Source organism: Pseudopipra pipra, chromosome 25, assembly GCF_036250125.1.
Source record: "Pseudopipra pipra isolate bDixPip1 chromosome 25, bDixPip1.hap1, whole genome shotgun sequence".
NCBI lineage: Eukaryota > Metazoa > Chordata > Aves > Passeriformes > Pipridae > Pseudopipra > Pseudopipra pipra.
Window position 1 is genome coordinate 4,970,205 of NC_087573.1, and position 27,830 is coordinate 4,998,034.

Sequence of the window (27,830 nt, forward strand, 5' to 3'; positions counted from 1 at the left end):
GGGGTGTCCACCCTGTGCTGGCCCTCCAGGAAGCACGTGGAGGTGCCATGGCTGGGACCCTGCCTGGAGGGTGATGCTGGGTAGGCCCGTGTGCCCTGGCCACCAGAACAACAGGGACAAGGAAGGGGGTCACCCCTCACAGCTGCCTGGGGTGTCCCCTCCACTGTGTGGCTCAGATGGGGCTGGGGACGGTGGGGTCCCCTCTGCGCTGCTGATGTGCTGCCTCCCTCTCGCACAGAGAACGGCTACACCAGCACGGATGAGGAGGTCTCAGAGTTCAGCCTGGCTTCAGATGGGAGGTAAGCACCAGCCTGGTGCTGCCTGAGCTGGTGGTGCCTGGGGCAAGATGCCTGGTGCCATTCAGGGGACCCTGTGGATGAACAAAGCCCCGCCGGAGCCTTTCTGTGGTGCCCAGCCCTTGGTGGGGGGAGCAGAGATGTCTCTTGGACACCAGTGGGGAGTGATGTGGTCATTCCTTGGAGAAAGGGTGCTGGGAGCAGGGGGTAAACCAAGGAGTCTAGTGGACCAGTGGCACCAGCTTTCTGAAGAGAGTTTGGCAATGAAGATCTGTCTTTGCTCTCTTCTCCTTGCAGCATCTCCCAGTCTTTCACCATGAAGGGCTCAGCAAGCCAGGATGACTTCAAGTTCAAGGTTAGTTGGCCTTTTTGTGTGGCCCTTGTCACAGGGACTGGGAGGAGGGATGGAAGGATGTTCAGCAATGCTCCAGGCCTCTGCTCTGTGCTCTGAACCTTGGGGAACCAGGCTTAGCATAGGCAGTATGGCTGATCCCTGGATGGGAGGAACCAAGATCTCCTGGTACTGTGGTCCTGAGATACCAGAAACTTGGGAAACACCCAACACATCAGCCCTGCGGATCTGAGTGGCATCAAGGAGGACCCTGTGCAGGGCAGAGGTGGAGGGAAGCAGCTAATGTTCTGTATAGACTGTCAGTATGTTTGTTCTGAGCATGGAGAGCTGGCTGTAATGGCCATCCCAGTGTGAGCTGGGGGAGCTCAGCCTCCTGTGGCCAGAGAGCACGAGCTCCCCACCCCACAGCACTGGCTGCTCCTGCTGCCCAGCCCTGAGCCCTCTGCCCTGCTCTAGGGAGAGCCCAAGCTCTCGGGGCAGATGAAGGCGGTGTCAGCTGAGTGTCTGGGACCCACGCTGGACGTCTCTACCAAGAACATCACCAAGTCCTTGGCATCCCTCATGGAGATCAAAGAGGATGGGATCGGCTTCTCCATCCGAGACCCCTATTACAAGGAGAAGGTGTCGCGCACCGTCAGCCTGCCCACGCGAGGAAGCACCTTGTGAGCATGGGGTGATGGGTCTCTGGGCACTGGGAGGCTCGTGGAGGCGTGGGCCAGCCCATGGGAAGCTGTGTCTGGCCTGTGGAGGTGGAGAGGGGTGAAGGTGAGCCCAGTCCAGCATCTGTCCAGGCTTGGCTGCAGCAAGCAGTGGTGGATTTCTCCAGTGGGACTTGGAGAGTCTTGAGGAGTATGTTGGTATCCTTTGCAGATGGAGAGGAGGGTGCTTCAGGAGGAGGGAAAGAAGGGGGGGTGTGAAGGTCCCCAACTCTTGGTTATCAGCTGCCTTGGGCTGCCAAAAGCCTCCGCACTCAGGGCTGCCTCAAGGCATCCTCTGACTGTGTGATTGTGACTCCAGGGCAGCCCAACTTCTATTTACTCTTGTGGGGGAGGACACGGGTGTTCATTGTGGAGGGATCCCAGTGCAGGGCAGGCACCCACCCTGCTCTGTTCCCTCGCTCCAGTCCCAGGCAGTCTCGAGGCTCAGACACTTCTCCCCTGACGAGGCGGAAATCCTACGACCGTGGGCAACCTGCCAGGTGAGCCTGGGAGAGACGGTGATGTGGCTGGGGGCACCCAGCTGAGTGGGGAAGGATGCTGTCTGGGCAGCTCTGCTGGGCCCTGCTGGTGCCAAGTGAGCAGCTCCCGAGTCAGTCCCTCTGATCCTTCCCGGCTCAGGCCTGCAGACATTGGCTTCACACCTCCCTCCTCCCCTCCCACCCGCCCGCGCAACGACCGCAACGTCTTCTCCCGCCTGACGAGCACCCAGAGCCAGGGGTCTGCCTTGGATAAGTAAGTCCTGGTGGGGTGGGAGTGTGGGAGTGAGGGGGACCCAGACCGTGACAGCACACACGTACCAAGCCCTGTGGGGGCAAAAAGGAGCACCAGGACTTGGGTTGGCTCCAGCCGGTTGTCCTGTCACCACTTTACCTCCCCTGCTTCTCCCTGTGAGGGAGCAGCTGCTGTGCCAGTGCTGTGCTCCTGCCCACTGTGCCCCTTCTGAGTTCACACTCCTGGCTTCTGCCTGGAGACAGGACAGTGTCAGACCTGGGGCCCTGGAAAGGCGATGGAACAGGATGGGGTGAGGGGGTGAGGGCTCACAGGAAGCTGATGGACTGGCATTCACCCACAAATGCTGCTCCAGCCTCCCCCAGGTTGGGTGCTGCCCTCAGCTCGGACACTGTTAGCAGCGCCGGCGTTCCCTGATGGAGACCTGCTGTCTGATCATCACATGCCCTCTGCTCCTCTGCTCTCCCCTGGTTCTCCATGTGTGCTTCTCTTTCTCCCTCTCTCCCCTCCTCCTCTCTATCCTACACTGGCTTGGATGCAATAACAATCCTCCACCTCTGACTCCACTGCTGCCTCCTCTAGTCTGGGTTTTCTCTCCCATAATCCTGCTAATTTTCTGCCCCTAGGTCTGATGACAGCGATTCCTCTGTCTCGGAGGTGCTGAGGTATAGACAACTTTCTATTTATTATCCCTTCCTCCGCTCCTCCTTTCTCTGTCTCAGGTGCCTGCTCTCCCTGTCCCCACATGCTCTGCCTGCACCTTGCTGCTCTTCCCCCCTCCCAACTCGTGTGTCTGTCCCCTCCTGGCATGCCACCTCTAGTGCCTGATGTTGTCCCCTCGGTTGCAAGTTAAGAGCCATTCCTGCTTGGATCAGCCCTTGGAAACACGGCGCTGGGCTCACCTGGGCACTGGCTGGTTTGGGGTTGGCAGCATGTTCTCCTCCATCTCTGATGGGCTCTTGCCAGCCTGAGGCCACCGTGTCCCACACCTTCCCCAGCTCTCCAGCAGGACAGTGGGGTGGTGGGGAAGGGGACAAGTGACCCTGGGTGCTTCCAGTGTGTCCTTCGTGTAAGCTTCTTCCAGGCAAATATCTCAGGTTCTCCCCGTGCCTGGTTGTGCTTCCCTGGGGCTGAGTTGGGGAAGGTTGATCTCTTTCCTAAAGGAATCCAGTAAGATTGTGGTGGAGAGCTCAGCCTTGGGGTTAAGGTGCTCCTGGGCTTCTCCCACTGCACCCACCTGCCTGTGGAGGTTTCCCAACACAAGGGCCGACTTTCCCCCATCCTTAAGGAACATCAGCCTCATTGTGGCCTTCCAGTGCCTAAAGGGGCTTATAAAAAATAGGGAGAGTGACTTTTTACAGGGGCAGATAGTGACAGGACAAGGGGGAACAGTTTTAAACTGAAAAAGGAGGGATTTAAAATATATGTCAGGAAGAAGTTTTTCCTGTGAGGATGGTGAGGCCCTGGCACAGGTTGCCCAGAGGAGCTGTGTTCAAGGCCAGGTTGGATGGGGCTTGGAGTAACCTGGTCTAGTGGAAGGTGTCCCTACCCGTGACAGGGGGGTGGAATGAGATGGTGTCTAGGGTCCCTTCCAGCCCAAACCATTCCATGATTCTGTGAGCAGCTCTCCAGCACCTGGGTGTCCCCTCACTCTGCCTGTGCCCTGAGCTCCTGCAGGCCCCCAGTCGCTGGGGGAGTGTCACCAGACCAGTCTGGGCTGTGTCACTGAGCAGTTTTTGGTCAGGCAGACACACACAGTCAGTGCAAAACATCTCACCCCGCGCAGTCAGGATTTCCCCTTGGACTCAGTGACACTTTGAGACTGGTGGAAGCACCAGGAGTCAGGGGAGGGCTGTTGGGTTGGCATTGCTGAGTGCAGAGCTGAGGAAGAACCATCACATGCATGTGATTCCCAAACCCAAATTAATGAGCCTGTGCTTATCCTCGTGACTAACGCAGACCTTGCCCTTCCCCAGCCCCACACTGCAGTTTCCCTGCCTGTAAGAAGAAACCAGCCCAGCCTGGGGTCCCTTGGCTGTGGGTGGCTGTGCTTGCTGACCAGGCACACCAGGGTCCCAAGGGTCACACATGGAAGGGTTGGGGTGGTGGTCCTCAGCACCCTCAGCATGTCTGAAGTAGAGGGGGTTGGCAGGTGCTGTGTCCCCTGGGACAGGCAGCAGTGTCCCTTGGAGGCAGGTTTGGCAGGGGGAGGTTCTCCTGCCCAAAGCTAGTAGTGGTTGCAGGAACAGCCACTGTGACAGGGATGTGGGGTGCAAAAGCTGGTGCTGCCCTTTGTCACCCTTGTGGTCTGTGTAAAGGAGCAGGGCCCTGTCTCCAAATGTCACCAGCTACAGGCTGACGGCCCCCAAGGGACTGGGGTGCTGATATTGGTGCCCTGAAACATTTATCCCAGCAGAGCTTCCAGCTGGAGAGGGGGCAGTTTGTCCCAAAATAGACCTTAGGACCAGTGAGCTGGGTCTCCTGACCTGTCCTGAGTCTCTGCTGCCCAGGCACGAGAGGTTTAGGGGGAGAGCAGAGGCCACTGGGCAGCCTCCCCCTTTCCCAGTCTATTGCTGGGGCAGAGGTGGGAAGGGGCTGCCCCTGGGGAGACTCCTGGGGTTTCCTACAAAGACCTTGGCTCAGACATGCCAGGTTCAGCTGGGCAGTGGAAGATGCTTGGTGTGAGACAGCTCTCCCATGCCCTGGGACTGTGGGCACAGTGCCTCTCCAGCCCTGCACTGTACCTGTTCTCTCTCTCCCACGAAGGGGCATCATTAACCCAGTGGGTGGCACCAAGAATGCCCGGACAGCCCCACTGCAGTGTGTCTCGGTGGCAGAGGGACACACCAAGCCTGTGCTCTGCCTGGATGCCACCGACGAGCTGCTCTTCACGGGGTCCAAAGGTGTGTGGTGGGCAGAGGGGGCAGGGGAGGTGCGGATGCTGTGGGAGCAGGTTGGCACTGGGAATGTGGGAAGTGCTGGGCACTGAGGGGATGGTCCCTGCCTTCAGCGTTGAGCCCTGCCCTGCCCCAGTGCGGGGGCTGGCTGGCTCCTTTCCCTCTGGCCCTGTGGGAGGGGGGAGATGCTCAGAACAGACGTTGTCTCCTCGGAGGAGACCCGCCCTGACACTCTCGGGAACGTTCTTCCTCCCACAGACCGGAGCTGCAAAATGTGGAACCTGGTGACGGGCCAGGAAATCGCCTCCCTCAAGGGTCACCCAAACAATGTGGTTTCCATCAAGTACTGCAGCCACACGGGGCTGGTGTTCACCGTGTCCACGTCGTACATCAAGGTGTGGGACATCCGCGACTCCGCCCGGTGCATCCGCACCCTCACGTACGTCCCTCGGCTCTGGGAGACCCGGGGCACTCTGGGCACCTCTGGCTTTGCAGGAGCCGGTCCCAGGGCCTACAGGGGTTGGGGACAGGGCCAAGTAACAGCTCCTTTAGTGCCAGTTTGCAGTGCTGCTTCCTTAGGGAACAGGGAGGTTGTGGGAGAATTTGGGGTGAGGAGAGCCATGGGGACCTTCTGCAGAGAAGACTCAGGATCACGGAATCACAGAATATGTTGAGTTGGAAGGGACTTATCAGGGTCATTGAGTCCAACCCCCAGCCCTGCACAGGACACCCCAACAATCCCACCCTGTGCCTGAGAGCATTGTCCAATTGCTTCTTGAACTCAGGCTTGGTGCTGTGACCACTCCCCTGGGGAGCCTGTTCCAGTGCCCAACCACCCTCTGGGTGAAAAACCTCTTCCTGATATCCAGCCTAAAGCTCCCCTGACTCCACTCCAGCTGTTTCCTCAAGTCCTGTCGTTGGGCATGAGTGTGAAGAGATGGGTACCTGCCCCTCGTGAGGATATTGAAGACCACAATGAGATCTCCTCTTAGTCTCTCAGTCTCTTCTCCAGCTGAACAAACCAAGTGACCTCAGCCATTCCTTGGCTTCCCTTCCAGACCCCCATCCTCCTCTGGATGCTCTCTAATGGCTTAGGGTTTTGTATTGTGGTGCCCAAAACTGCTCCCAGAACTTGAAGTGAGGCCACCCCAGTGCAGAGCAGAGGACAATCCCCTCCCTCACCCAGTGATGCTTTGCCTGATGCCACCCAGGACATGGTTGGCCCTCCTGAATCACATTCAACTTTCCATTGACCAGGACCCCAGGTCCCTTCCCACAGCTGTTCTCCAGTCCTCCTGTTCCCCAGTCTATACACACAGCCAGGGTTGCCTCATCCCAGGTGCAGAATCCAGTATTTTCCCTTGTTAAGGGTCAGGAGCTTTGAAGAGGTTTTGCAGCTACTCTCAGAGTGGCCAGGAGAGCCAGCAGCTCCAGAGGGGAGACACAGCCCCAGCAGCATCATGGCTGGGTAAATCTCAAGCTCTCCAGTGAGGAACTCAGATCTCTGTGAGGAGTTTGAGGACCAGAAAGGAGCATGGAGCAGGCTGTAGCTGTGGCTGCCAGCTTGAAGTAGGGCTCAAACATTAGGGGAGAGTATGGTGGGCCAGAGTTACCCACTCACTCTGGCCCAGAGCTCCTTTCTCTGTCCAGCCTCAGCTCATCTGCCTTGGCCTGAAGGTGCTTTTCCCTTGGTGCAGAGGTCAAGACCTTGGCTGCCTCTGCAGGCTGGGCACTGGTCTGGGGGACAGAGCTCCTGTTGGTCTCATTGTGGCCAGAGGGACAGCTCCTCAGTGGCTCTGATCTCCACTCATCCTCCCCCCTTGACCTCTCTCTCTCCTCTTTAGATCTTCTGGACAGGTGATCTCTGGGGACGCCTGTGCTGGGACCACCACCCGCACGGTCACCAGCGTGCAGGGGGAGCACCAGATCAACCAGATCGCCCTCAACCCCACGGGCACCACGCTCTACGCCGCCGCCGGGAACTCCGTCCGCATCTGGGAGCTGAGCAGGTGAGGGGGGTGCTGAGCTGGGCAGGACACCTTGTGGGTGCCTGAAATTATCCCCCTGGGAAAAGCGAAAGCCTTTTTAGTAATGGAAGTTGACTGGAATAAGGAATTTCGGGACCCTTTCCTATGAGACCTGAGGAGTGATGAGCAGCATTGGAGCTCCTTGGGGTGGGGGCTTTGTCTGTGCACTGGGCAGAGCTCAGGAGAAAGGGGGAAGACAAGTGGGATGGGCAGCACTACCCCCTGGTTTTGCCCTTGCCCTCCTACCTGCCTATTGGGCACTGAGCTGCACACCCTGTGCTGCAGCCTGGGCTCTGCAGCCAGATGTTGGCACACTTTCAGGCTGTGTAGCCAGATGTTGGCACACACCCAGACTGCCTTCCTTCCCCAGCATCACTGGGAATGAGATCTCCCTGCCCACTATCCCCCAAAGGGAATAACCCCTCCTGTGGGGCTCCAGTGCTGGGTGAGGGGTGGGTGGTCTCTGCCTGGGAGGGCCCTTTGGAGGAGCTGCAGCACCCAGGAGGGGGCTGACCTGTGCCCTTGAACCCAGGTTGCAGCCTGTGGGAAAGCTGAGCGGCCACATCGGGCCCGTGATGTGTCTCACAGTGAACCAGACAGCGAGCAACCACGACCTGGTGGTCACAGGTTCCAAAGATCACTACGTCAAGGTACTCTCTTCCTTGGGGATCAGCACCCCGTGTCCTGTAGGGAAGCCCAGATGTTGGCAACCCCTGAGGTCTCTTCTCTCCTTTTGAAAGCTGAGCTCAGATTCTGTTTTCGCCTCTGCATATGAGGTTTTCACTTGTATCCTCTTCCCAAATCTTGCCTTTTGCTTGGTCCACAATGCACCTTCTGAGAAGGATTTGCATTTCTCTTGTCCCTCGGACTCTGTGGCTGGGACTGGCCTGTGATGGCTGACCCAGATGAGCAGCTCACCCTGTTCTGCTCAGTTCTCCCCCCCTGCCTGATATAGATGCTTTGTGCCTGCTCAGTCACAGCTCCAGCACAGCAGGAGCCTGTCCCTTCATTTTAGGTTTTAGCAAGTTGAATTAGAGCTGGCACCAGGCAAGTGAGCAGGGATGGTGAGATGGTGAGTGAGACAGGATCCCACTCAGCTGTCAGCTTGGCTTATGGGGAGTGTAAAGGCTCACCAGGAGTAAAATGCAACAGAGTGGGGCTGTCCCTGGTGACAGATCTCTTCTGGTGGTGGCAGGACCCTCAGCCCCAAAAAGCCTCAAGCTGGCAATGCCCACTCCCCTTTCCAGCACCATTCTGGGTGCCCTGAGCCTCGAAGACAGAGGTCCCCAGGAGAGGGCCAGCTCTGTGCCCAGTGCCATCTGTGGTCTGTTACCCACTGCTCTTCCCCAGGTGTTTGAGATCACGGAGGGCATGGTGGGCAACATTGGCCCAACTCACAACTTTGAGCCCCCTCACTACGATGGCATCGAGTGCCTGGCCATCCAGGGAGATGTCCTCTTCAGCGGCTCCAGGGACAACGGCATTAAGAAGTGGGATCTGGAGCAGCAGGAACTTACCCAGGTCTGGAGGGGAGCACAGCACCAGTTCTGCAGTGATGTGGGGCAGAGGGATGTTGCTGCTGGGGTCTGGGGGGGACCCTTGTCCAGGGATGTAGTGCCAGTGTCCTGCATGGAGCTCACCAGGGAGGACATTCCTGATGCTGGGCCGGGTGTGGGTGAGGGCACTCGGGATTGCCATCTCCCCCACAGACAGGCTCAGCATCAGCTGTAGTGTGGGGGGTTGTGTTCCCCTCTGAGTTCAGGATGGTTGTCTCCGGCCCAGGGGAGAAACCACGCCCTGACTTTTGAGTCCATCCCCTTGGCTCCTAACTGGGCACCACCAGTCCCACAATCCCAGGGTGTCACTGAGGACCCAGCTGACTGGGTTGGGTGTGTGAGGCTGCTGGTGGTGCTGCAGCTGAGGTTGGTCATGACCTCTGCTCTGTGCCCGTCCCTACAGCAAATCCCCAATGCCCACAAAGACTGGGTCTGTGCCCTGGCCTTCATCCCCGGCCGCCCCATGGTGCTGAGCGCCTGCCGAGGAGGTGTCATCAAAGTCTGGAACGTGGACACCTTCACCCCAGTCGGGGAGATCAAGGGGCACGACAGCCCCATCAACGCCATCTGCACCAACTCAAAGCACATCTTCACTGCCTCCAGGTGAGCCTCAGGCTTTCTGCCCCCACAGCCCCTGGGAAGGGGGAGACCCCGGGGTTGAGCTGTCACCCCTGGGCCTGGGTGGGTGTGTGCTGGGTGGACAGGGAGTGGGGAGGGAGGGAAGGGGAGAGTCTCACAGCTTTCTAGACCCTCCACGCCTTCATCTCCTCTTGCCCACTTTAGCCTGCCCATGGCACGGCCTGCCCACCACGGTGACAAGAGCTGTCCCCAGCCATCCCCTGCCCACTCTCTGGTGACGCCCTGGGTTACCCCCCATGCAGGGATCCCTCTCCCCCGGGGCTGGGCATCCTCTGCTGCTCTTGGGGAGCTCTTTGGCAGCAAGACTCTGATACCCTCTTTTCGACCATGTCCCTTTTTTCCCTTCCTTTTTCTCTGTCTCTCTCTGTCTCTCCTCCTCCCCACCTCCCATCTGTGCCACAGCGACTGCCGGGTAAAGTTATGGAATTACGTGCCTGGGCTCACCCCTTGCCTTCCACGACGCGTCCTTGCCATAAAGGGCCGTGCTACTAGTCTGCCTTGACCCTCCTGCTCTTTGACTCTCTTGCTCATGTGCTCTTCTTCTGTCTCTCCTTCCCTTTTCTCTCCATCTCTCCCTCCCTCTGTCCCTCTCACTGTCGGTTTTGCTCTTCTCTCTCTTTTTTCCCCTCTTTCTCTCTGGTCTGAGCTGCTTCTTCACGGTATGAAACTATTCTGCGTTTTTCCCCACTTGATAAGTCTTTGCTAGAAGGGACTCGTCCCCTTGTCCCAGCCATACCCCCTGCCTTGGTTTCATTTGCTTTTTGGGTTTTTTTTCCTTGCCAAGTGCCCACATCCACTGTGGCAACTCTGTGGAAGCCGTGGCCTGCCCACACCTTTGCATGGATAGTGGGTTGGGAATCAGCAGCCACCCCCAAATCAGCCCGTGCCCCGGGGGGACTGAGCAGAGCAGCTCCCTGGACATCAGTGCTGGGACCAAGGGGGGCAGGAGTCATGGTGTGGGGTCAGCCCTGGAGGTCACCATTTCCCTTTGTCCCCACCTGCTGCCAGTGGGCTGAGCCCCATTGGGCCTACCCACTCCCCAAAGTGCATTGGGCAACCTCCTGCCAAGGGAAAAGGGCCTGGAAGTTCTGGGGGCTGCATGCTGCCGTGGGTGGGGAGGGGAGCATGGCCCCTCGTGGTCCTCCGTGCGGCGTCTGCGGGGCTCCTGCCCCAACCCCTGGGTCATGCTGTCCCTCTCACCTTTGTTCCTCAGCGACTTGACAGTGAAGCTCTGGAGTGGGAGGAGGTTGCCCGCGGGGTCAAACTAGGAACTGCAGAAAGACTGGAAGGCTTGGGAGCAGGGTGAAGGTCAGGGTGCCTCCCCCTGCTATTAGGACTCGCTCATCTACAGGAGCACTCAGCCCAGCACAGGGATTTCTTTGTGCCTGACCCAACGGGGTGGAGGATGCCTCATGTGATACTTTGAGCACTGCCAGCTCCTGTGGGGCACTGGCAGCTCTGTGGGGCACTGACAGCTCCACCTTCCCTCCTGCTGAGGTTTCTCGATGGCTCTCTGGTGACCAGGAAATATTTCATCTCTCCTCTCACCCATCCTGCTGTAAGGACTTCTGGGGGTCAGAGCTCCTTGGCTCCTTCTTGGAGACACCCAGTTCCCTCCTGCCACTGTGGGCTTGTGTGGCCTCTGCTGTGATGTGCTGCTCTGGGGCTGGTTCCTGCAGGAGTCCTTCTCCACAACCACGAGGACATTTGGTGTCTGCTGGCCAGGACACAAGTACAGAGGGTGCTTCTCTGGAGCCATTACTCGTGGGACACCTCTCTGCTGTGGGGGCTGCAGAAGGATTTCCTGGTACTCCTATTCTTCCCCATCCTCTGTCTACCTGTCCCCTGCAGTTGGAGGTTGGGCACCTCTGAGCTCCTTTGCCATGTCCCATCTTGGGAGACACAGCAAGCCTGGAAAGATCTCTGTCAGGCAACTTCCAGACAAACCTGCTGCAGTTCCCTTCGAAGTTCTTCAAACCCCAGCTGTAACCACAACTGCCCCATGGCTCTGGGCTCTTCCCCACGTGCCCACCCTGCTCTGCAGCGGGGAGGGATGGGCTGCTCAGCCCTGCTCTGGACTCTGTGACCCCCAGCACGGGTTTGTGGGTCCTGCAGCGCATTAACTCCCTCGATGTGGAGAAATGAAGCAAGAATGGAGGTTACAGGGCAAAACAGCCAAGGCTGGATTTGTCAACCCCACTGCTGTGGCATATCTGTCCTTCCCCTGGGCTCTGCCCTCGGCCCTCTGCCTGGGTTGGAGCTAGCTGAGGTTGGGCCTGCTGGTCTCCATGGATCTGGGGATGGAGAGGGCCCAGCAAGGCCTGGAGCAGCTGGAGTCTCCTGTGCCAGGAGGAGAGTAAGGAGGGGGTTGCACACACTGGTCTCGCACAAGTCCCCTGACTCTCCCTGCGCTCGAAGGACAATCCTGCAGCAGATGCACAATCCCATCTCCGTCCAGGAGTGTTTCCCCAAGGATGCACCTTCTCCAGCCTCCTTCCTCTCTCTCTCCTGTTCCAGGGGCTGGCAAGGCCCTGGTCTCACACTGGAGCTTCCCTCCGTCTCTCCTTTGGCCTGTTGGACCATCCCCTGCTCTGTCCTGCCCTGGGCCACGCAGAGCTCTCACGGGGTGGCCGAGGAGGCTCCAGGATGGGTGCTGCCTCACATGCTCTCCTTTCCCCTTTGTCACAGAAGAAGCAGCACTTGAACTCAAATTTAAGGATTTCTCCATGTGATCCCACCAGCACTGAACTGGGATCTTGGAGGCCAAGGGTTCCAGGACCTGCCCTATAAAGCACAGACCATTTCCCCTCTGCTCTCTCCAACCATGGTGACACCTGGACCAACCCCAGGTCATTTGCTATCAGCCCTTGTTTTACATATTCTGGCTGGAGAATGGGGATTCCTCTGCATCGTGAAAGACAGGAGCATCTCTGTTGAATTGATGGGGGGGGTTTGCCTTTTGGGGGGAAAATTCCATCCTACTGACTTGCCTTGTTGGAGGGTGTATGGCATGTGTGGGTGTGACCCTGCCCAGGACAGTCACTGGTCCCCTGTGATTGTGGCTGAGCCCTGCATAGCCAGGACTGATGAGTGTATTGAGGTGAGGAGCCCACCCATCCCGTGGGACCTGTGGAACTGGGGGCACAGCCAGAAATGTCCAGGGCAGCTCAGCCACCCAGGAACGCACAGACATGGGGGTCTGGAGGATGTGTCACCCCCCCAAACCTGTCTTGGAGAGGGTTTCCCTGCTCATTCCTCAGCTGGTTTAACCTTTGCTTGGCCAGAGGGGGGGTGTGTGTATGGTGGGGTGTGTTTGGCTGTAGCCAGCTGTCACATGTGCATCCATGTCTGCACTGAGATCTGCCAGTGCCTGCCCTGAAATCTCCTGCTGCTCCTGCTGAAGGGGAGCTCGGGGGGGCCTAGGGTCGGACCTGCCTTGCTTTTCACCACCAGTTTCTTCCCATGTGCAGGCTACAGGTGCCTGTTTAATACTCCAGGGTTGAGTGGCCAGTCCTGGATGTGCTGAGCATCCCTTGCAGCTACGGTCCAGCAGTGTGTTGAGGGGCTTCAAGGCTCCTGCTGCCTGTGGAGGGAGGGAGCTCATACTGCAGCACTGGCATCCCAAGGTGGGGGGTCTTTGAAGTGAGGGGTGTTGTGGTTTAGGGATGATTTTCTCCAATTTAGTACTCCCACTAAAACCATGCATGGCTCGCTCCCCCTCCCAGTCCCCTGCTGTGGACTGGAGAGGAGAACTGGAGGCACAAAAGGTAAAGATCATGGGTTGAGATAACAATTTACTGAAAAACATCAATTAGGGAAGAAAACAAACAGTAACAGCAAAAATATTAATAACAAAAGTGTACCAAAGAGAGTGATTCACATGCAAAATGCTCACCATGGAGCCCCTGACCTGACCCCCAGCCATGTTACCTTGACCAGAAGAGACCCCTTCTCCCTGGAAGAGAAGAAATGGATTCTGCCCCTACATATCTCAATGGCATCAGGGTACATTGTGCACTGGGCACTAAAGCCTTATACTCTTGTGGGTCTGATGTGCCATCACATCCACACAGTCCAGTAGATCCCACTGCCCCTTTCCTCCACCTGGCTGGAGGCAGAGCCCCTCTAGTCTTGGGCACAAATACTCATTGCTCACTTCTTGTAAATATGAACTGGAGGTCCCTTCGAGAGGATCAGAAGGAACATCAACCCTCCTCTTCTGTCTGAGGACCTGCCCACTGGAAAGTGGAGTGGCATTTATCCTTGAAGAATTTCTGGGATGGTTGTTCTTCCTCTCGACTCATGTACCCCTGCTGCTGGGGCAGAGGTGGGTTTTCCATCCCATTTCATGTCTTCTCTGTGGTCATGTAGGTAAAACCACAGGTTATCTCATGGTGTGTCCCCTCTCTCTGGAGCAGGGGGGCACTTGCTCCCAACAGCAGATACTGATCCACACTGGCAGGGCATCAGACATTATAACTTGCTCAAGTCTGTCCACAGTCTTGGACAGTCTTTCCACAGCGGAGTTGCAGGTCAGTAGGGAGGAAAAAAGATGATCTTCATATTGCTGGAGTCAGCTAGTGACTGAGGTGCTGTTTGTTCTCCTTCTTTCACTGACATCAATGCCAACGACTTGATGTATGATGATGGTGCACCCTGTACAAACTTCTGCCCCATGGATTTTGTGCACTGGACCTCCTCTGGATCTACAGGGGACTGCTTTTTATTTGAATCCCTGTAGATTAGCTCCAGAACAGCTGCTTCTCTCAGGCACTGGATACCTTTCTTTGTGCTGTTCCACTTGTCTCGGTGCACTGTTGGATCACCCTTGAGAGAACACCTTTCCCTCACACTTGACAGTGGCCTCCAGAGGCTGAGAGTTTCTGTCCCCTTCCCAATCCCCCGGTCAGTGCCCACATCCCAGCACAGGGATCCCAGCTGCTTGACTTCACTACTCTCTAGTTTCATGTTGTGGGCTGTGATACCCCAGCCCTGGAGCAGCCAGGTCACCAGGGGCTCTCCTGGTGACAGCTGAAATCTTTTCAGGTACCTTGCAGCTCACCCAGATGGGGATCAGGTGATTATCTCTGGTCCTGCCTCCTCCTCCTGTTCTGAGGGCCCTCCTTCTCTTCATCCCTCACTGTGCAAACTGATTTGGTCTTGGATTTCTTGTTCTGTGCAGGGGTGACTGTTACCAGCATGGATTGTTCCTCTGGCTCAGCTGCAGTTTGAGTGGCCACAGTGCCTGTTGCTCTGTGTTCCTCCTCCTCCCCCTCTATCTGATGCTGTCTGGTGACAAGCAGTGTCTGACAAAACAGCAGCCAGGGCCCAGCACGCAGCAATGAGTTGCTCCTCTCTGGAGTTGCCACAGCATTATCCTTGCAAATATTCTGTTACTTTATTAGGGTCCTGTAGTTGTTCAGGGATGAACTTCCAAACCATTTGAGCAGAGAATTTTCCCCAAAACTGTCCCATTTTTCTCCCACTTCCATGCCACTCATGACTACCCCTCCTTGGGGCAGATCTCTGAACAACCTTTGTAGAAATCTCTTGGCTCTAAACACAGCGTAGGCTGCACTGAGGAGACCTGGCAGGCTTAGCAACAAGAACATGCTTTCCTTAACATCCAAAGGGAATTCAGAAGTCTCAAAAGCTGTCGTAACAGGCCTGAAGGAGTAAAAGGGGGTGAAAGGCTGGGGAAAATCATCCTCCCCTGTTCCTCCCCACAGACTGGGTACTGTTATTAATGGACTCCCAAAGGTAAGAGGAGGAGAGTAACATTGAAAACACATCCCAAACGACCTTCATTGTGTTATCATGTCATAAACTGATATCCCACACTACATCAACAAAGCAATTCTGATCCCTCTCCCTGCTCTGAAAAAGAGCACCTTGAGGAGCACAGAGGGGAGTATATGCAGGGTTAGGTACCACACCCCCATGAACAGACCAAGCAACATTGTGACCAATTGGTCTGTCCCCAGTACAGCAAATGCTTAAATCCAATTTATTTCCAACCTGTTCTGAGCAGATCTGTTGTTATCTCAACCCTTTGAGCCCCACCTTGGGTGCCAAATAAAGCTGTCGTGGTTTAGGACTGGTATTCTCCAATTTAGTACTCCCACTAAAACCATGCACCGCTCCAGGGTAGAGATGATAGGTTGAAATAAGAACAATTTACTCCAAACAGCAGTGAGAGAAGAAAACAAACAGTAACAGCAACAATATTAATAACAGAAGTGTACAAAAGAGAGTGATTCACATGCAAAATGCTCACCTAAGAGCTTGGCCTGCTACCACAGCTGGAAGAGATGACATTAGGTGGTATAAAATAACCTCAGGGTCCTGGCCATGCCCCCTCCTGGCTACTGCGAAAATTCACCCTGTCCTGACCAGAACAGGGGCAGGGGTGACTGTGATCCCATCTCTGTGTGTGTCTATGTGTGTGTGTATGTCTTAGTGCCTGTGTGGGGTGATGTTTCCCATGCAGGAGAGTGTTTCTGGGGTGTTGATCTGGTTTAGCTACCTCACGGTGCAAGCTGGGTGCTGTCATCGTTGGGTTTCGTACTGGGGATGGGGTGGGGAGGTTTTTTTTCCTCTTAATTATTGTTATTGTTATGGTTTTGACACTTGAATTCATCCTGGGGACACGTGGCCTCACTCCCACCTTCCTGCATGTCTGAGCCGCCCCCTGTGTCCCCCTACCTGCTTCCTCCTGGGCAGGGCACCAGGACCAGTGTCCTGCTCCCCTGCTCTGCCAGCTCCCACCTTTGGCAGTGGGATTCCTGCTCCCCTGCACTGCCAGCTCCCACCTTTGGCAGTGGGATTCCTGCTCCCCTGCTCTGCCAACTCCCCCCCTTGGCAGTGGGATTCCTGCTCCCCTGCACTGCCAGCTCCCACCTTTGGCAGTGGGATTCCTGCTCCCCTGCACTGCCAGCTCCTACCTCTGGCAGTGGGATTCCCCAGCCCAGTTGCAACACTGAGATTTTGCTCCCATTGCTAGTGGGATGTTTGGACTGAGGCCTGGCAGTGTTGCTGTTCATTATTGGGTTGATTGGCAGCCTAGGAGTGGTCCATCTTGCCCTTGGAAGGATGGAAAGGAACCTCTGGAAGGTTCGGCTCAGCCCACATTCCTGCCTCTGTTCTCATGGATATTCTCTGTGGATGCAGGGAAGTCCTTGTCTGGGAAATGTCTGTGCAAAGCACATTGCTGGAATGGGCTGGTCCTAGCCCCCATTTTCCAGAGCCTGCTGCAGCTGTATGGCAGCAGGAACTGGGTGCTGTTAAAACCCTTGCTCAGGCTGGGAGTGGTCTGTGAGAAGCTGATTCTGGTGTGTGATGTTTGACTTTCCACTCCCAAAACGTAGCTGAGTCTAGATCCAGTTCCAGGCACTGAACATAAACGAGGGTAGCCCTGGAGCCCCCAGCTTGCCTCCTGCTCTGGGCTGGACCTCGTTCCCCTGGCACAGTGAGGTTTGGGAAGCTCTGAGCCACACTGTCAGTTTGGGGGGCAGGTCTGCCCAAACACTAAAGCACAAGGTCCCCACATGCAGGTGGGTTAGGAGGGGTGGCCCCTTGGACTCTGGCCCTTCAGAGCTCAGATTTGGGCCATGGGCTGGGACAGCTGAGGAGAAGGTGGGCTGGAACGAGGGCTCTTTGCCTGCCAATGGCCACGGGTGAGCTGTTCCATCCCTTTGCTGGCTGCTCTCTGGGGCTCAGTTGTGCCCTGCTGCACAACTGAAGTCCCCTCTGGTGGTCCCTGAGCCTCTCTGACAGCCCCTTCAGGGCAGGGACACTTTGGAGCTGCCTTTGCCCCATGCACCTCGTTCTCTTCACCCTTGGGTGCCTTGGTTTGTGCCAAGCGTGTGATCATACCTGCAGTCCTTCCTCAAATTTCTGGGTTATGGTTTTGTCCCTGGGGCCTGACTCTTGCACCAGGGGTCTCCTCACCCCCAGCACACAGGGGTCGGCTCCAGGCTCTGGGGGGGAGGCAGGGCTGCCCCAGAGCTGAGCTTTGCACAACAGGGGTGGACAAGACTCAGAAGCCCAAAAGCACTGGATCCCCAAACCACTGTGAGCCCCTATGGGAGCCTGAGCACTGTCTCCTTTCTGGCTCCTACAGCCCCCATGGCACAGGATGGGCTGGCCAGCTGTGACAGGAGCTTTGGGGTCCCATCCTGTCCCCCCCAGGTACATTGTTTCTCCCCACCATCTCTGAGCACAGCTGCTTTGGGGTCTCAGATACTGCCTCCTGCCTTGGTGCTGCCAAACCAGTGCCTGCCTCCCAGGGTGCTCTCCCAGTGCCCCATCCCAGTCCTTCCCCTGCCCCACGCTGAACAGGGTCCAGGTACGATCCCTGTGGAGCACAGGGTTCCAACTTGCTTTTCAGCAGCTCACTGGAACTTCACTCTGTCCTGCAGGCTGCACGCCCTCCTGAGCCCCCCTTCACCCTCCTGGGGAGGGAAGGGAACCCCCGGCCCCTCCAGGTGCTGCATGGTGCTCACCTGTAACTGAGAGGGAGCCCAGCACAGACCCGAACCCCCAGGAAAGTACAGCCCTCTGCCTTCCTCCTGCCCTGGGGCGTGTGCCCTCATCCATCACAGCTCTGCCCTGGTCCCTGCCAACTGCTCCACCTGGCCTGGGACCCCCCATCCAGCCCCACACGGGGCTGGGGAGCTGCAGCACCGTGTCGCCTGCTCCGCCACCCCTTCCTGCTGCACAAGGAGCACAATAGCAGATGCCTTTTCTCACTCAGAGCTGTTCCCAGAGGCCAGCTGCTGTGAAGGCTGGTGGTGTCTCTGGGGGGTTGTGCAGCCCAGCCCCGGTCTGGGTCTGTCAGAGCACGAGGTGTGTGCGTGTGTTTTATACCTTGGTGTGTTCCTGTAAATAGTGTAAGTTATTGCGGTCTCCTGCTGTACGTTTTTCAATGGCTGTGTTTGTTCTTTGCCTTTTTGTCTTTGCAAATAAAATGTTCTGAGATGAAGGGATGGAGAAGAGAGGTTGCTTTGAGGCAGAGAAGAACATAGCTGGGAGCCCCCATCTCCTCCTATCCCCATGTGCCTGGCCCAAGGAGTGGGGCAGAGGTGGAGGGGACTGTGACTGCAGCCCTTCTGGCCCTGCCACACAGAGTGGAAGGTGTCCCTGCCCCATGACAGGGGATTGGACTTGGTGGCTCCTAAAGGTCCCTTCCAACCCAAACCATTCTGTGATTCTATAATCCCATGTGTTGGGAGAAGGTTGGACAAAAGGAAACAGCCTCAAGTTGTACCAGGAGAGGTTCAGGTTGGATATTAGGGAAAATTTCTTCACCAAAAGGGTGATCAGACACTGGCCCAGGCTGCCCAGGGCAGTGGTGGAGTCACCATCCCTGGAAGTGTTCAGAAGACATGTGGATGTGGCACCTGGGGGCATGGTTTAGTGCTGGGGTTGGACTTGATGATCTTAGGGGGCTTTTCCAACCTGAACGATTCCATGATTCGAAGGTGACGTGGATCCTTCCAGGCACCAGGTCCTCAGGCAGATGGGGCACAACTGATCTTGCTGGGGCAGAATTCAGGGGCTGAGGTGGAGGAAGCCCGGACCAAACCCGGCTGGCTCTACCCCTTTCCTGGTGAGGAGGAGCAGGAGGAGGGCTCCAACCAGGCAGCCCCAATCCAGCGTGACAGCCAACCCCTGCAGAAGTCAGAGCATCCCTGACCCTGCAGCATCGTGTCAACCCCCCGCCCTGAGGGGTACCCAGGTCCCCCAGCGGGCAGGACCCCGGCACTGCGGGAAGGTGCTCCTGGGGGACGGAGCTCGTGGTGGATGGAATGCCAAGGTGAGAGGGTGGCTCTCGGGGCCAGAGGCTGCCGAGGGGAGCGGTGGCACGGGGCCGACGGCAGAGGGCAGCGCTGGCTGCGGGACCACGGCCCGGGGCGCGGGGGAACCGCGACACTGCGGGCGAGGCAGGGCCGGGGGTTCGGGGAGGCGTCGGGGGCGATGCAGGCGTTGGGGAGGGATTCTGGGGGGGATGCAGGGTGAGGGGTGGGGAGGGATGCTGGGGGCGACGCAGGGTCCTGCCGGAGGGGTATGTTGAGGGAGATGTTGGGGGGTGGGGGCACCGCTGACCCGGCCAGTGGGAGATGCAGGGAGGGGGAGATGCAAGGGGTGTGTGTGACACGGTGCCACTGTGTGGTGCCTTCTGAGCCACCGGAGGTGACCGGTGCTGTGGCACCAGCTTTTGCCCCCCAGGACACCGGGCAGCCAACCTGCTGCGGGGTGGGGAGGTGGGGGCAGCAAGCTGTACCCCCAACCCCGCAGGACCGGGCTCAGCTCCTGCAGCCTCCACCTTCTCTTTTCCAGCCGGCTCTCCCTGGTTGAACTGGTCAGACAGAGCAGCCGAGCGGCAGTCGCCAGCCCCGGGGCTGTGCCCACACTGACCCCCCGGGTGCAGTTCCTCCTGCACACACCCCTGCTCCCCGCGTGGGGCACCTCCCACCCTGAAAACTTAGTGCTCCAGCCCTGGACCGCAGTGTTGGTCCTGAGTGATCCTGGGCCGGCCCTGAGCTGTCCCTGGAGGCTGGCAGTGCCCAGAGCCAGCCCAGCCCCCAGCACCATGCCCTGCTTCACCCTCAGCCTGTGCCATGGCTGTCACCTCAGCGTGAGCCTCCATACCCACAGCCACCATGGTTCTGCCAGGGCAAACAGCATCCTTGGTCAAGAAACGTGGGGGTGTCATGGTCCCAACTACCCCTGGCAGGGCAGGTGACATCCTAGCATCCCCTTCCCACCTGGTGCCTCAGCCATGCATGGCACCACAGACACCTTGTCCTGCCAGTCCTCATGTCACTCTGTCACTTCACACCTACAGCCACCTCTCCCTTGTTGCAGCAAGATGCCAAGCCTGGGCAGGCAGCACCCTCTGACATGCACCCCACATGCCTAAAGGTGCCCTGGGAGCTTGGACTAGCGGCAAGGGGACAGCAAGGGGAGCTCCCCTGGGAGCTACCAGCTCTGGCCATGAGGTGGTGGCAGCCCTGTGCCACCCATCCTCAGGCTCAAGGAGGAGTTGCCCTGAGCCCACCAGTGCTGTGGCTGCTCCTCAGCAGAGGAGGGTCCCATGGGCACCATCCTGCTCCTTGTGGCACCCTGTGGCTCTGGGGAAGGCATGGGGATGCCTCAGGAGAGGCTTATGACCTCTCAAGCCCCCAGCACAGTGCATCAGCATCTCCAGGGAATGTTGCCCACAGTGATCTCCCCATGGCCCATTACAGGGCCCAGGTTGTGTGGCACATCAGTGGACAGAGGGGAAAGAAGGGCAGTTCTCTGGGCAGGAAAGCTGGAGAGTATCTGCAGGGGGTTGGGGAGGATTGCTCAGGTCCACTGGCCTCCTGATTCCCAAACCCAAAGGAAGGAAGATGGGACATGAGCACCAGAAGGACCCGGAGAGCTCCCAACATGCTGGGCACACGGCAGGGGCTGAGGGTGTCACCCACTGAGGGCACCTCTCCCATCAGTGGCATAGCCCAGGTGCATGGACTGACCACGATGCTTCCCTGAGTGCTGCTGTGGGTCTGCAGGGAAAGGAGACCTGGGAAAGGGGATGCTCAGTGTGGTCCATGCCAGACAGCTCTGTCAGGCATCTATCAGATCCCCTGGGATGGGGAGAGCCATGGATGGGCTGCACATGGCTTGGGCAGGAGACTCCCAAGTGCCACATGCCCTCCCCATCAGCCCTTAGTCTGTGGCCCAGGGCAGGGCACAGTGCTGGCATGTCCCACCCTCCTCCAAGGGCACCTGCATTGCATTGGTGAATGGAAAAAGCTTCCCCAGTGGCAGGTTTCCAACCACAGGCACTGGCAGACCAGGCCTGGGCATGGAGGAGCCTCGGGCTCAGCCCTTGGCTGGATGCAGGTTCAGGCCCTGTCTGCTTTCCCTGGTGGTCTTGGCTTGCCCCGTGGCAGTGATGGCAGGGGCTGCTCCCAGGCCTGGGGACGTCCCTGTGGGATGCTGTGCCCAAGGAAACAAAAGGGCCTGGCAGCACCCAGCACTCGTGACTGTGCTGCAGAGGAATGAAGCTGGGGCAGGTGATCAGCTGGCGTGACCTGGTGCCTCCTGGCTGGCACACTGGCCCTGCCTGCCCCAGGGCCAGGGGATGTGACAAGGGGGACGGGACATGAGCCACCCTGCCCTTGCTTGTCCATGTGCCAAGGTAGAGCATCCACGTTTGCAACAGCCTGTCACTGTGACACAGGAGGTGGTTTGCTGCCAGCTGCCAGTTTGAAGTGACAAAGAGCCAAAGGTGGCTGTGAGATGCCAGGGTCTGCCCACAGTGCCCAGGTTTGCCTCAGCCTGCATGTGGCATGGACGTGGCTAGCTCAGCAAAGTACCAGCACCAGGCAAAGGGGTGCCAAGCTGTTGGCTGGGACTGGCCTGGGTCCCCCCTGCCAGCACAGGACTAAAACCAGCAGGAATGTACCTTGAGAGGGCCCAAGGGCCAGAGGGGCAAGAGCCACCAAGGTAATTCTCAAAATGCATCCCACAACTCTGCCTTGCCCCTTGGCACATGTCCCTGGTGTAAGGGTCTGCCTGTGCCAGGCACCTGTGACTTGGCAGGAATGGGCCATCAGGGCCCTGCAGCCTGTCCTAGACCTTTCCTGGGCAAAATCGACCCATTCTGACAGACAGAGCAGCAATTCTCAGGTGCCCACCCCATCTCTGCTCCATCCCCACCTGAATCCCATCCCAGCATGTGTCCCACTTGGTCACAGGGCCTCTCTTCCTGCTCTGGGAGAAGCTGTGCCAGTGCCATCCCGAGCCTGTGCTCCAGGCATGGCCAAGCACCCCCACACAGACCTGCTGAGTGCGAGGGCTGGGCTGCCCACCCGGGCACCCACACCCCGGGGCAGCGTTGCGGCCCCTTTGCCGCGGGCAGAGCCCCAGGCAGGGATCTGCAGCCCCCAGGGCCAGCTCTGGCTCCAGGGATGTTTTTGGCTGCGGGAGCTGAGTGAACCTGCTGCTGTGAGCAAACAAACACGGGCCGGGCAAACGGCAGCAGAGAAAAGAGCCCGTGAAGCCAGTGTGGGTGAAACTCTGGGCACCGGCGGGGCACGGGCTCTGACAATGATTAAACTGGCCAACCCAGCTTTCCCGGCAAGGCAGCACAGGGCTGGGACCCTGTGCTATTATGCAAATCACCTGGATCTGGGAGCATGAACGTTTGCGGCTGGAATTCCCCTCAGGCTGCCAGATTGTTACGCCGCCCAAGCTATAAAAGCAGAGACGAGGGCAGGGCTTGCCCATCGGCACCAGCCTCCCGGGGTTCATGAGCAGTGGCTAGCGGCCAGGCAGGGCTCCGACTCCCCGTGTTCCTCTCTGGATTAGCCGCCGCTCCGGGGTTTGCCATCGCAGAAGGTACCAAAGCTATTTTTGGCCGAGGCCTGTTGACGTCCCCCAGCCCAGGACAGACGCTTTGCTCCCCTCCCTGCGCATCTTCGCTCTCGCCGGGGGAAGCGCTTGGTCTTTTCTTGCTCCACGCCTGCTCTCCCACCGCAGCTGCCAGCCCTTTGTGGGGACAGCGGGTGCCCTCCGGCCCCCAACCAACAGCAAGACTTGGCTCTTTTACGAGGGCCGGGCAGGGGCTTGGTCCCCTTCTGGCTTCAGAGTTACTGGGATGTGCTTCTTGCGACTGGTCGAGAGGACTGGAGCCGCTGGCACTGGATCCCCAGCAGCGGGGCAGCCGGCTGTGCCATGGGGCTCGGGAGCGTGCGGCGAGTGCCCGTCCCCACGGAGGGGCTGTGCCACACTGTTCTCTGACAGCCACTCGCTGTCCGCTCACGGTGGCTGCCGGCGGGGCGAGGCCGGGCTGCTGGGGACAGGGCTCTTTGCGAGCAGGGTGACGCCACGTCCCCGGTTTGCTCCGGCTCAGCCTCCCTCTCTCCCGGCCCCCGAGGAGGTGGTGAGTCAGGCCCCAGCCCCAGCTGGCAGGTGCTGGGTGGATGTTTCTGGCAGAAGTGACCTGAGAGGTGACGATGGGTGGAGGGAGGGACAGCCCGACCTCACCCAGCCCGGTCCCGGGGTGCCCGCGGGCCCGGGTCCTCCCGCCTCCGTGGGGCCGGGGCTCACTGTCATCTCTCGGCACAGAGCTCGATGGCAGGATCTTGTGAGATCAGCAACATCTTCTCTAACTACATCAGCGCCATGTACCAACCAGAGGAGGTGCAGCCAACCTTGGACATGCTGGGACACCTTGGGGAGGACAGCAGCCTGGGGCTTAGCCTCCCCAGCAGCCAGCCCCCAGCACAGAGCACAGGTAGGACCAGGGGAGTGGCAGTGGCAGCACCAGGGAGCCAGCACTCGAGGCAGTGCCACTGGCTGGGAAGAGCACTGCAAGGTCCTTGTCCCACTGGGACAGATCGGCAGCTTCCACCACGCTGCAGTTTCCCCATGGAAAGGCCAAAGGGCTGTGGCAGGAGACCCTGGGTGGCACAAGGCAAGGCTGCTGGGAGCACACCTGATTAATACAGGTGATGGGGGAACCCCCTACCCCAGCACAGCAGAGGGGACAGGCTGCCAGGGCTCACCAGGAGCATTTTGGCAGTACAGTCCTGGTGATGGGGGACCATTATGGGATGGTGCTGGGGGAGGCATGGGGAGCACTCCAGCAGAGCAGGGTAGATGCCAGGGTGAACAGGATGAATGGCACCGAAACCAGCGCAGGGGAGAGTGTGGGGTCATCACTGTCTTCAGGGCAGGGCACTAAGGACCCTTTAGTCCCACAGCCCTTCAAGTCCAAGGCCTGCTGCATCCCACAAGATTGCCACTATACCGGACCCCATGCCCAGTGGCCACCGGCAGCCCGCACATGGCACTGGCACAGCCACCCTGCCCTAAGTCCCACTCTCCATCCCTTGCAGACAAGCCCGAGTGGTTCAGTGAGCTCCCGTACTTCTGGACCAAGGTGCAGGTGCTAGAGTGGATCAGCTACCACGTGGAGAAGAACAAGTACGATGCCAGCTCCATTGACTTCTCCTGCTGCAACATGGACGGGCACGCGCTCTGCCACTGCACCAGGGACCAGATGCGCCTCATCTTTGGGCCCCTGGGGGATGAGCTCTACGACCGCCTGCACGAGATCAGTGAGTGTCCCAAGGTCTCCTTCATGCCCAGGCCTGGCAGCTCAAAGCATGAGACTGAGAGACCCCCACTAGCCCAGGATCCTCTGCTTCCCAGGCACTGCGGAGGCTGCTTGGGGGGATATGGGGGCACAGATCAGAGTCCAGGCAGGGCTGTGCTCAGCTCCCAGTATGTGCCATTGCCCTCCATACAGAACAGGCCTCACTAATCCTAGTCCTCCACCCCCACAGCCTCTGACGAGCTGAACTGGATCATTGACCTGTTGGAAAAAGAGGATGCGACTTCCCAGACCTTTCTGGACCCCATCCCTCCGGGTAAGAGAGGGGCCCTGGCCAAGCCTTCTCCTCAGGGACCATGTGCTGACAGCAGCAAGGCTAACCCCTTATTCCCTTTTCTGCCCCTTCCAGAGCTAGGAAATCCCTGTGCCAAGGACTCCCTGGAGGACATGAAGCCCACAAACCCTTTCCTATCCACAGACTTCACCTGCTTGCCTGGTGCCATGTCCCCAGGCAGCTCTGATGTCTCAGGTCAGTATTTTGCCAAAGGTGGATTTGGGTCTTCCAGAAGTCTGATGGTGGAGGAGGTGGCAGGGGAAACACCTCCAGATGCCAGCAGCAGGTGGTCTGAGCCCTGTCCCTTTGCCTCTCAGGGCCTGTGATGTCCCACAGCCCCAACTCTCAGGACTCCGGTGGAAGTGACCTTGACCTCGACGCTGCAGAAGCAAAGCTCTTCCCTGACAGTGAGTTGTTTGCTTCCCCACAGGAGCTGGGAGGGGAGGGCTGGCTCCTGGGACCTTTCTGCATATCCCACCTGGCAATGATTCAGGGACAACACCTGAACACTCATCCTCACACTGGGAAGGAGGGAAGGGTCTCTTTCCCTGAGTGCTCTGCTTCTGTTTCTCTCCATCGAGCAGGGTGATGGTGCAGGCTCTGGGCAGGGCTGGGATAGCTGGGCAGTGATTCTGGTGGGAAGGGGTGGATAGTGGCAGATGAGTGAAGGCCGCAGCCAGAGATCCTGGGCATGCAAATCAGTGTTCAGTATTGATCCCAGCTGGTGATGATACTGGGAATAGCAGGAATGCAAAGCAGCAGTAGGGCTTGGGGAAGGAACAGCATGCTGCCCTAAGCATGGTGTCACAGATGAGGGTGGGATGAGGCTGGAGGGAACGAGGAGACCTTGCTCTCAGAGACTATTTCCCTACTACCTGGGCCTGAAAAGAGGGTGCAGTCCCTCCTGTCTCTCCTCACCCTGAACCAGCTCTCCCCTGTGCTTCTGCTGCTGAGGAGCACATCCCTGTGCCAAAGGAGGGGGCTGCATCCTGGCATGCCCTGCCCAACCTGACGTGTGCCCCTCTCTGTGTGCACAGATGACTTCACAAGCAGCAAGAAAGGGGACAGCAAACACGGCAAGCGGAAACGGGGACGGCCCCGAAAACTCAGCAAGGAGAGCAGAGACTGCCTGGAGAACCGGAAGGGCAAGCACTGTACGTGAACCCTCTGGCCTGGGAGCTTGGACTGCCTCCCTCTGCTTGGCTCCGTTTGGGATGATGGGAGGAAGGTCCACGTCTGCTGGCCATGGCCCTTGGCCACGGGGCGTTTAGGGAGATCCAAAGTGCAGGACCTTCCCTCCTCTACAGCTCACTCTCCTCTTTCAGCTCCAAGAGGTACCCACCTGTGGGAGTTCATCCGGGACATCCTGATCCACCCCGAGCTGAATGAGGGGCTAATGAAGTGGGAGGACCGGCGGGAAGGGGTCTTCAAGTTCCTGCGCTCAGAAGCAGTGGCTCAGCTCTGGGGCCAGAAGAAGAAAAACAGCAGCATGACCTACGAGAAGCTGAGCAGAGCCATGCGGTGAGTTCCCTCCCCTGCCCTGGGGGACCTGCCCCACACAGCTGGGTCAGCCCCACCAGGGCTCAGCCTAATCCCCCCAGCAAGTGGGGCTGTGTCCAGAGCCTTGATTCCACCTCCACCTCCTGCAGATATTACTACAAACGAGAGATCCTGGAGAGAGTCGATGGGCGGCGGCTGGTGTACAAATTTGGGAAGAATTCCAGTGGCTGGAAGGAGGAGGAGGTGCTCAACAGGAACAAGGAGCTGTAGGAGTCCTGGATGAGCCAGGGTCTGATAAGCCCCTCGGGGGTCTCCTTGGCAGGAAACTTTGCCTGTAGCTGTATCTGGAAGCTGTTGCTCCGTGCAGTGTGTGGAACTCTGACCCTTGCATGGGCACGCTCGTGTGTGCTGGTGACTGCCAGCACTGAGGTGTTTAGAGCCAATATTTTGGCTCCAGTAGGTTATTGTGAACCGTGACTTCCCTTGCTGGTTTTGTACCTCCGATTTGGAGCCACAGGGACTGTGCCTGTTTCAAAGCCTGAACAGATGCAAAGGGGAAGAGAAGTTCAAGCAGCAGCTGGTCCCACTGTGAGAGCCCAGCAGGTCTCCTGCTGTCACCCATCTCCTGCCTGGGCAGAGGGGCAGCACCTCTGTGTCACCTGTGACTGGACAGACATTGTCCCAGCTGTGGGGTCCTCCCTCTCCTTGTGCCATGCCAAAGGTGCCCCTCGTCCTATTTGCTCCACGTGGGTTGGGTGAGGCCCCCTCTGTAGCAGCTTCTCGGTGTGGCACCTGCTGAGAGAAGATGGGAACGTTGTGGAGCTTCACCTGGCCCCAGAGAGCCCTCAGTGGGGAGAGGACAGGACCAAGCAGGGCCATACCTCCAGTCTGGCTACCTCTGTCTAGAAACAGGCCTTTTCCCTAGAAGTAGCATCTAATTTATGTAAGACGCCAAAGAAACACAGAGTGAATGTACAGATATATTTTTTCATAAGTGAGATGTTCCTGTGTGAGAGTGTGCAGTGTGGGGCACACAGGTGTGTGGTGGTAGGTGGTGATGCTCAGCTGGACTGAAGTGATGTCACGGGGCACAGACTGGTGCTGTGCCCGCCACAGAGGGGGATGCCAGCCCAACCTGCAAGGTGCATGTGGTTTCCTCCTTTTCAAATGGGAACATAACATGAATAAATCTTTGGTTTGTTGGGTTTATTTGTACCTACCTGACATTTTTCTTGTTTTTCTTAAAGAGCTGGTAGGGACCAGGCTTGTGTTATCTGGGTTGTCCCATGGCAAGAACCCTGTCTGCCACCATCTCCTGCCTGCTGGGGCCTGGATTGGCCTGGTCATCCTGGCACAGGGTCACAGGGTCTTCCTCAGGCTGAGTTGGGTTCCCAGGCTGCTGGGAGTGAGATCTGGAAGCCTTGGCTCAAAGCCATGCAGGGGCATCTTACACAGGCCCCCAAACCTTGACCCTTCAGAAATGTAGCCCTGGCACTCACCTTCCCTGGACTGCTGCAAACTAGAGTTTGCCAGTCACAGCCTGATAGGAAGCAAAGTCCTGGGTGGTCTGGGGAGGGCATCTCTCAGCTCTTCCCATTACTATCCCCAGCCTGGCTGTGGGAGCACCTTCAGCCCCTCTCTGGCCAGTGAGACATGAAGGGACAGCAAG

The 27,830-nt window shown here is 58.1% G+C and overlaps 2 protein-coding genes across 7 annotated transcripts in view; both read left to right on the forward strand.

The window, feature by feature from the left end:
* Positions 1-18,198, forward strand: part of KIF21B (kinesin family member 21B) — a 45,572-nt gene extending 27,374 nt beyond the window's left edge. For 2 of the 6 annotated variants that reach the window (XR_010425217.1, XR_010425215.1), the window contains 14 exons: positions 239-299; positions 594-651; positions 1,105-1,310; positions 1,772-1,846; positions 1,986-2,099; positions 2,723-2,761; positions 4,863-4,999; positions 5,252-5,432; positions 6,838-7,002; positions 7,553-7,670; positions 8,371-8,541; positions 8,980-9,179; positions 9,618-9,874; positions 10,429-18,198. Coding sequence is in view for 3 of the 6 variants with exons in the window: in XM_064636100.1 (XP_064492170.1) it covers positions 239-299; positions 594-651; positions 1,105-1,310; positions 1,772-1,846; positions 1,986-2,099; positions 2,723-2,761; positions 4,863-4,999; positions 5,252-5,432; positions 6,838-7,002; positions 7,553-7,670; positions 8,371-8,541; positions 8,980-9,179; positions 9,618-9,717 (1,625 nt within the window). In the remaining 3 variants the exon portion in view is untranslated. Of the gene's footprint in view, positions 1-238; positions 300-593; positions 652-1,104; positions 1,311-1,771; positions 1,847-1,985; positions 2,100-2,722; positions 2,762-4,862; positions 5,000-5,251; positions 5,433-6,837; positions 7,003-7,552; positions 7,671-8,370; positions 8,542-8,979; positions 9,180-9,617; positions 9,901-10,428 lie in introns of those variants that run through there. The other 4 variants (XR_010425216.1, XM_064636101.1, XM_064636100.1 and 1 more) reach the window with 4 other exon arrangements.
* Positions 18,199-22,318: 4,120 nt separating this feature from the next.
* Positions 22,319-27,376, forward strand: ELF3 (E74 like ETS transcription factor 3). Its single transcript, XM_064636109.1, has 9 exons — positions 22,319-22,607; positions 23,337-23,505; positions 24,110-24,331; positions 24,560-24,643; positions 24,737-24,856; positions 24,979-25,068; positions 25,699-25,815; positions 25,987-26,182; positions 26,311-27,376. Exons 2-9 carry the CDS (start codon positions 23,343-23,345, stop codon positions 26,429-26,431), a joined length of 1,113 nt encoding a protein of 370 aa, XP_064492179.1. The 5' UTR covers positions 22,319-22,607; positions 23,337-23,342; the 3' UTR covers positions 26,432-27,376.
* Positions 27,377-27,830: the final 454 nt, after the last annotated feature.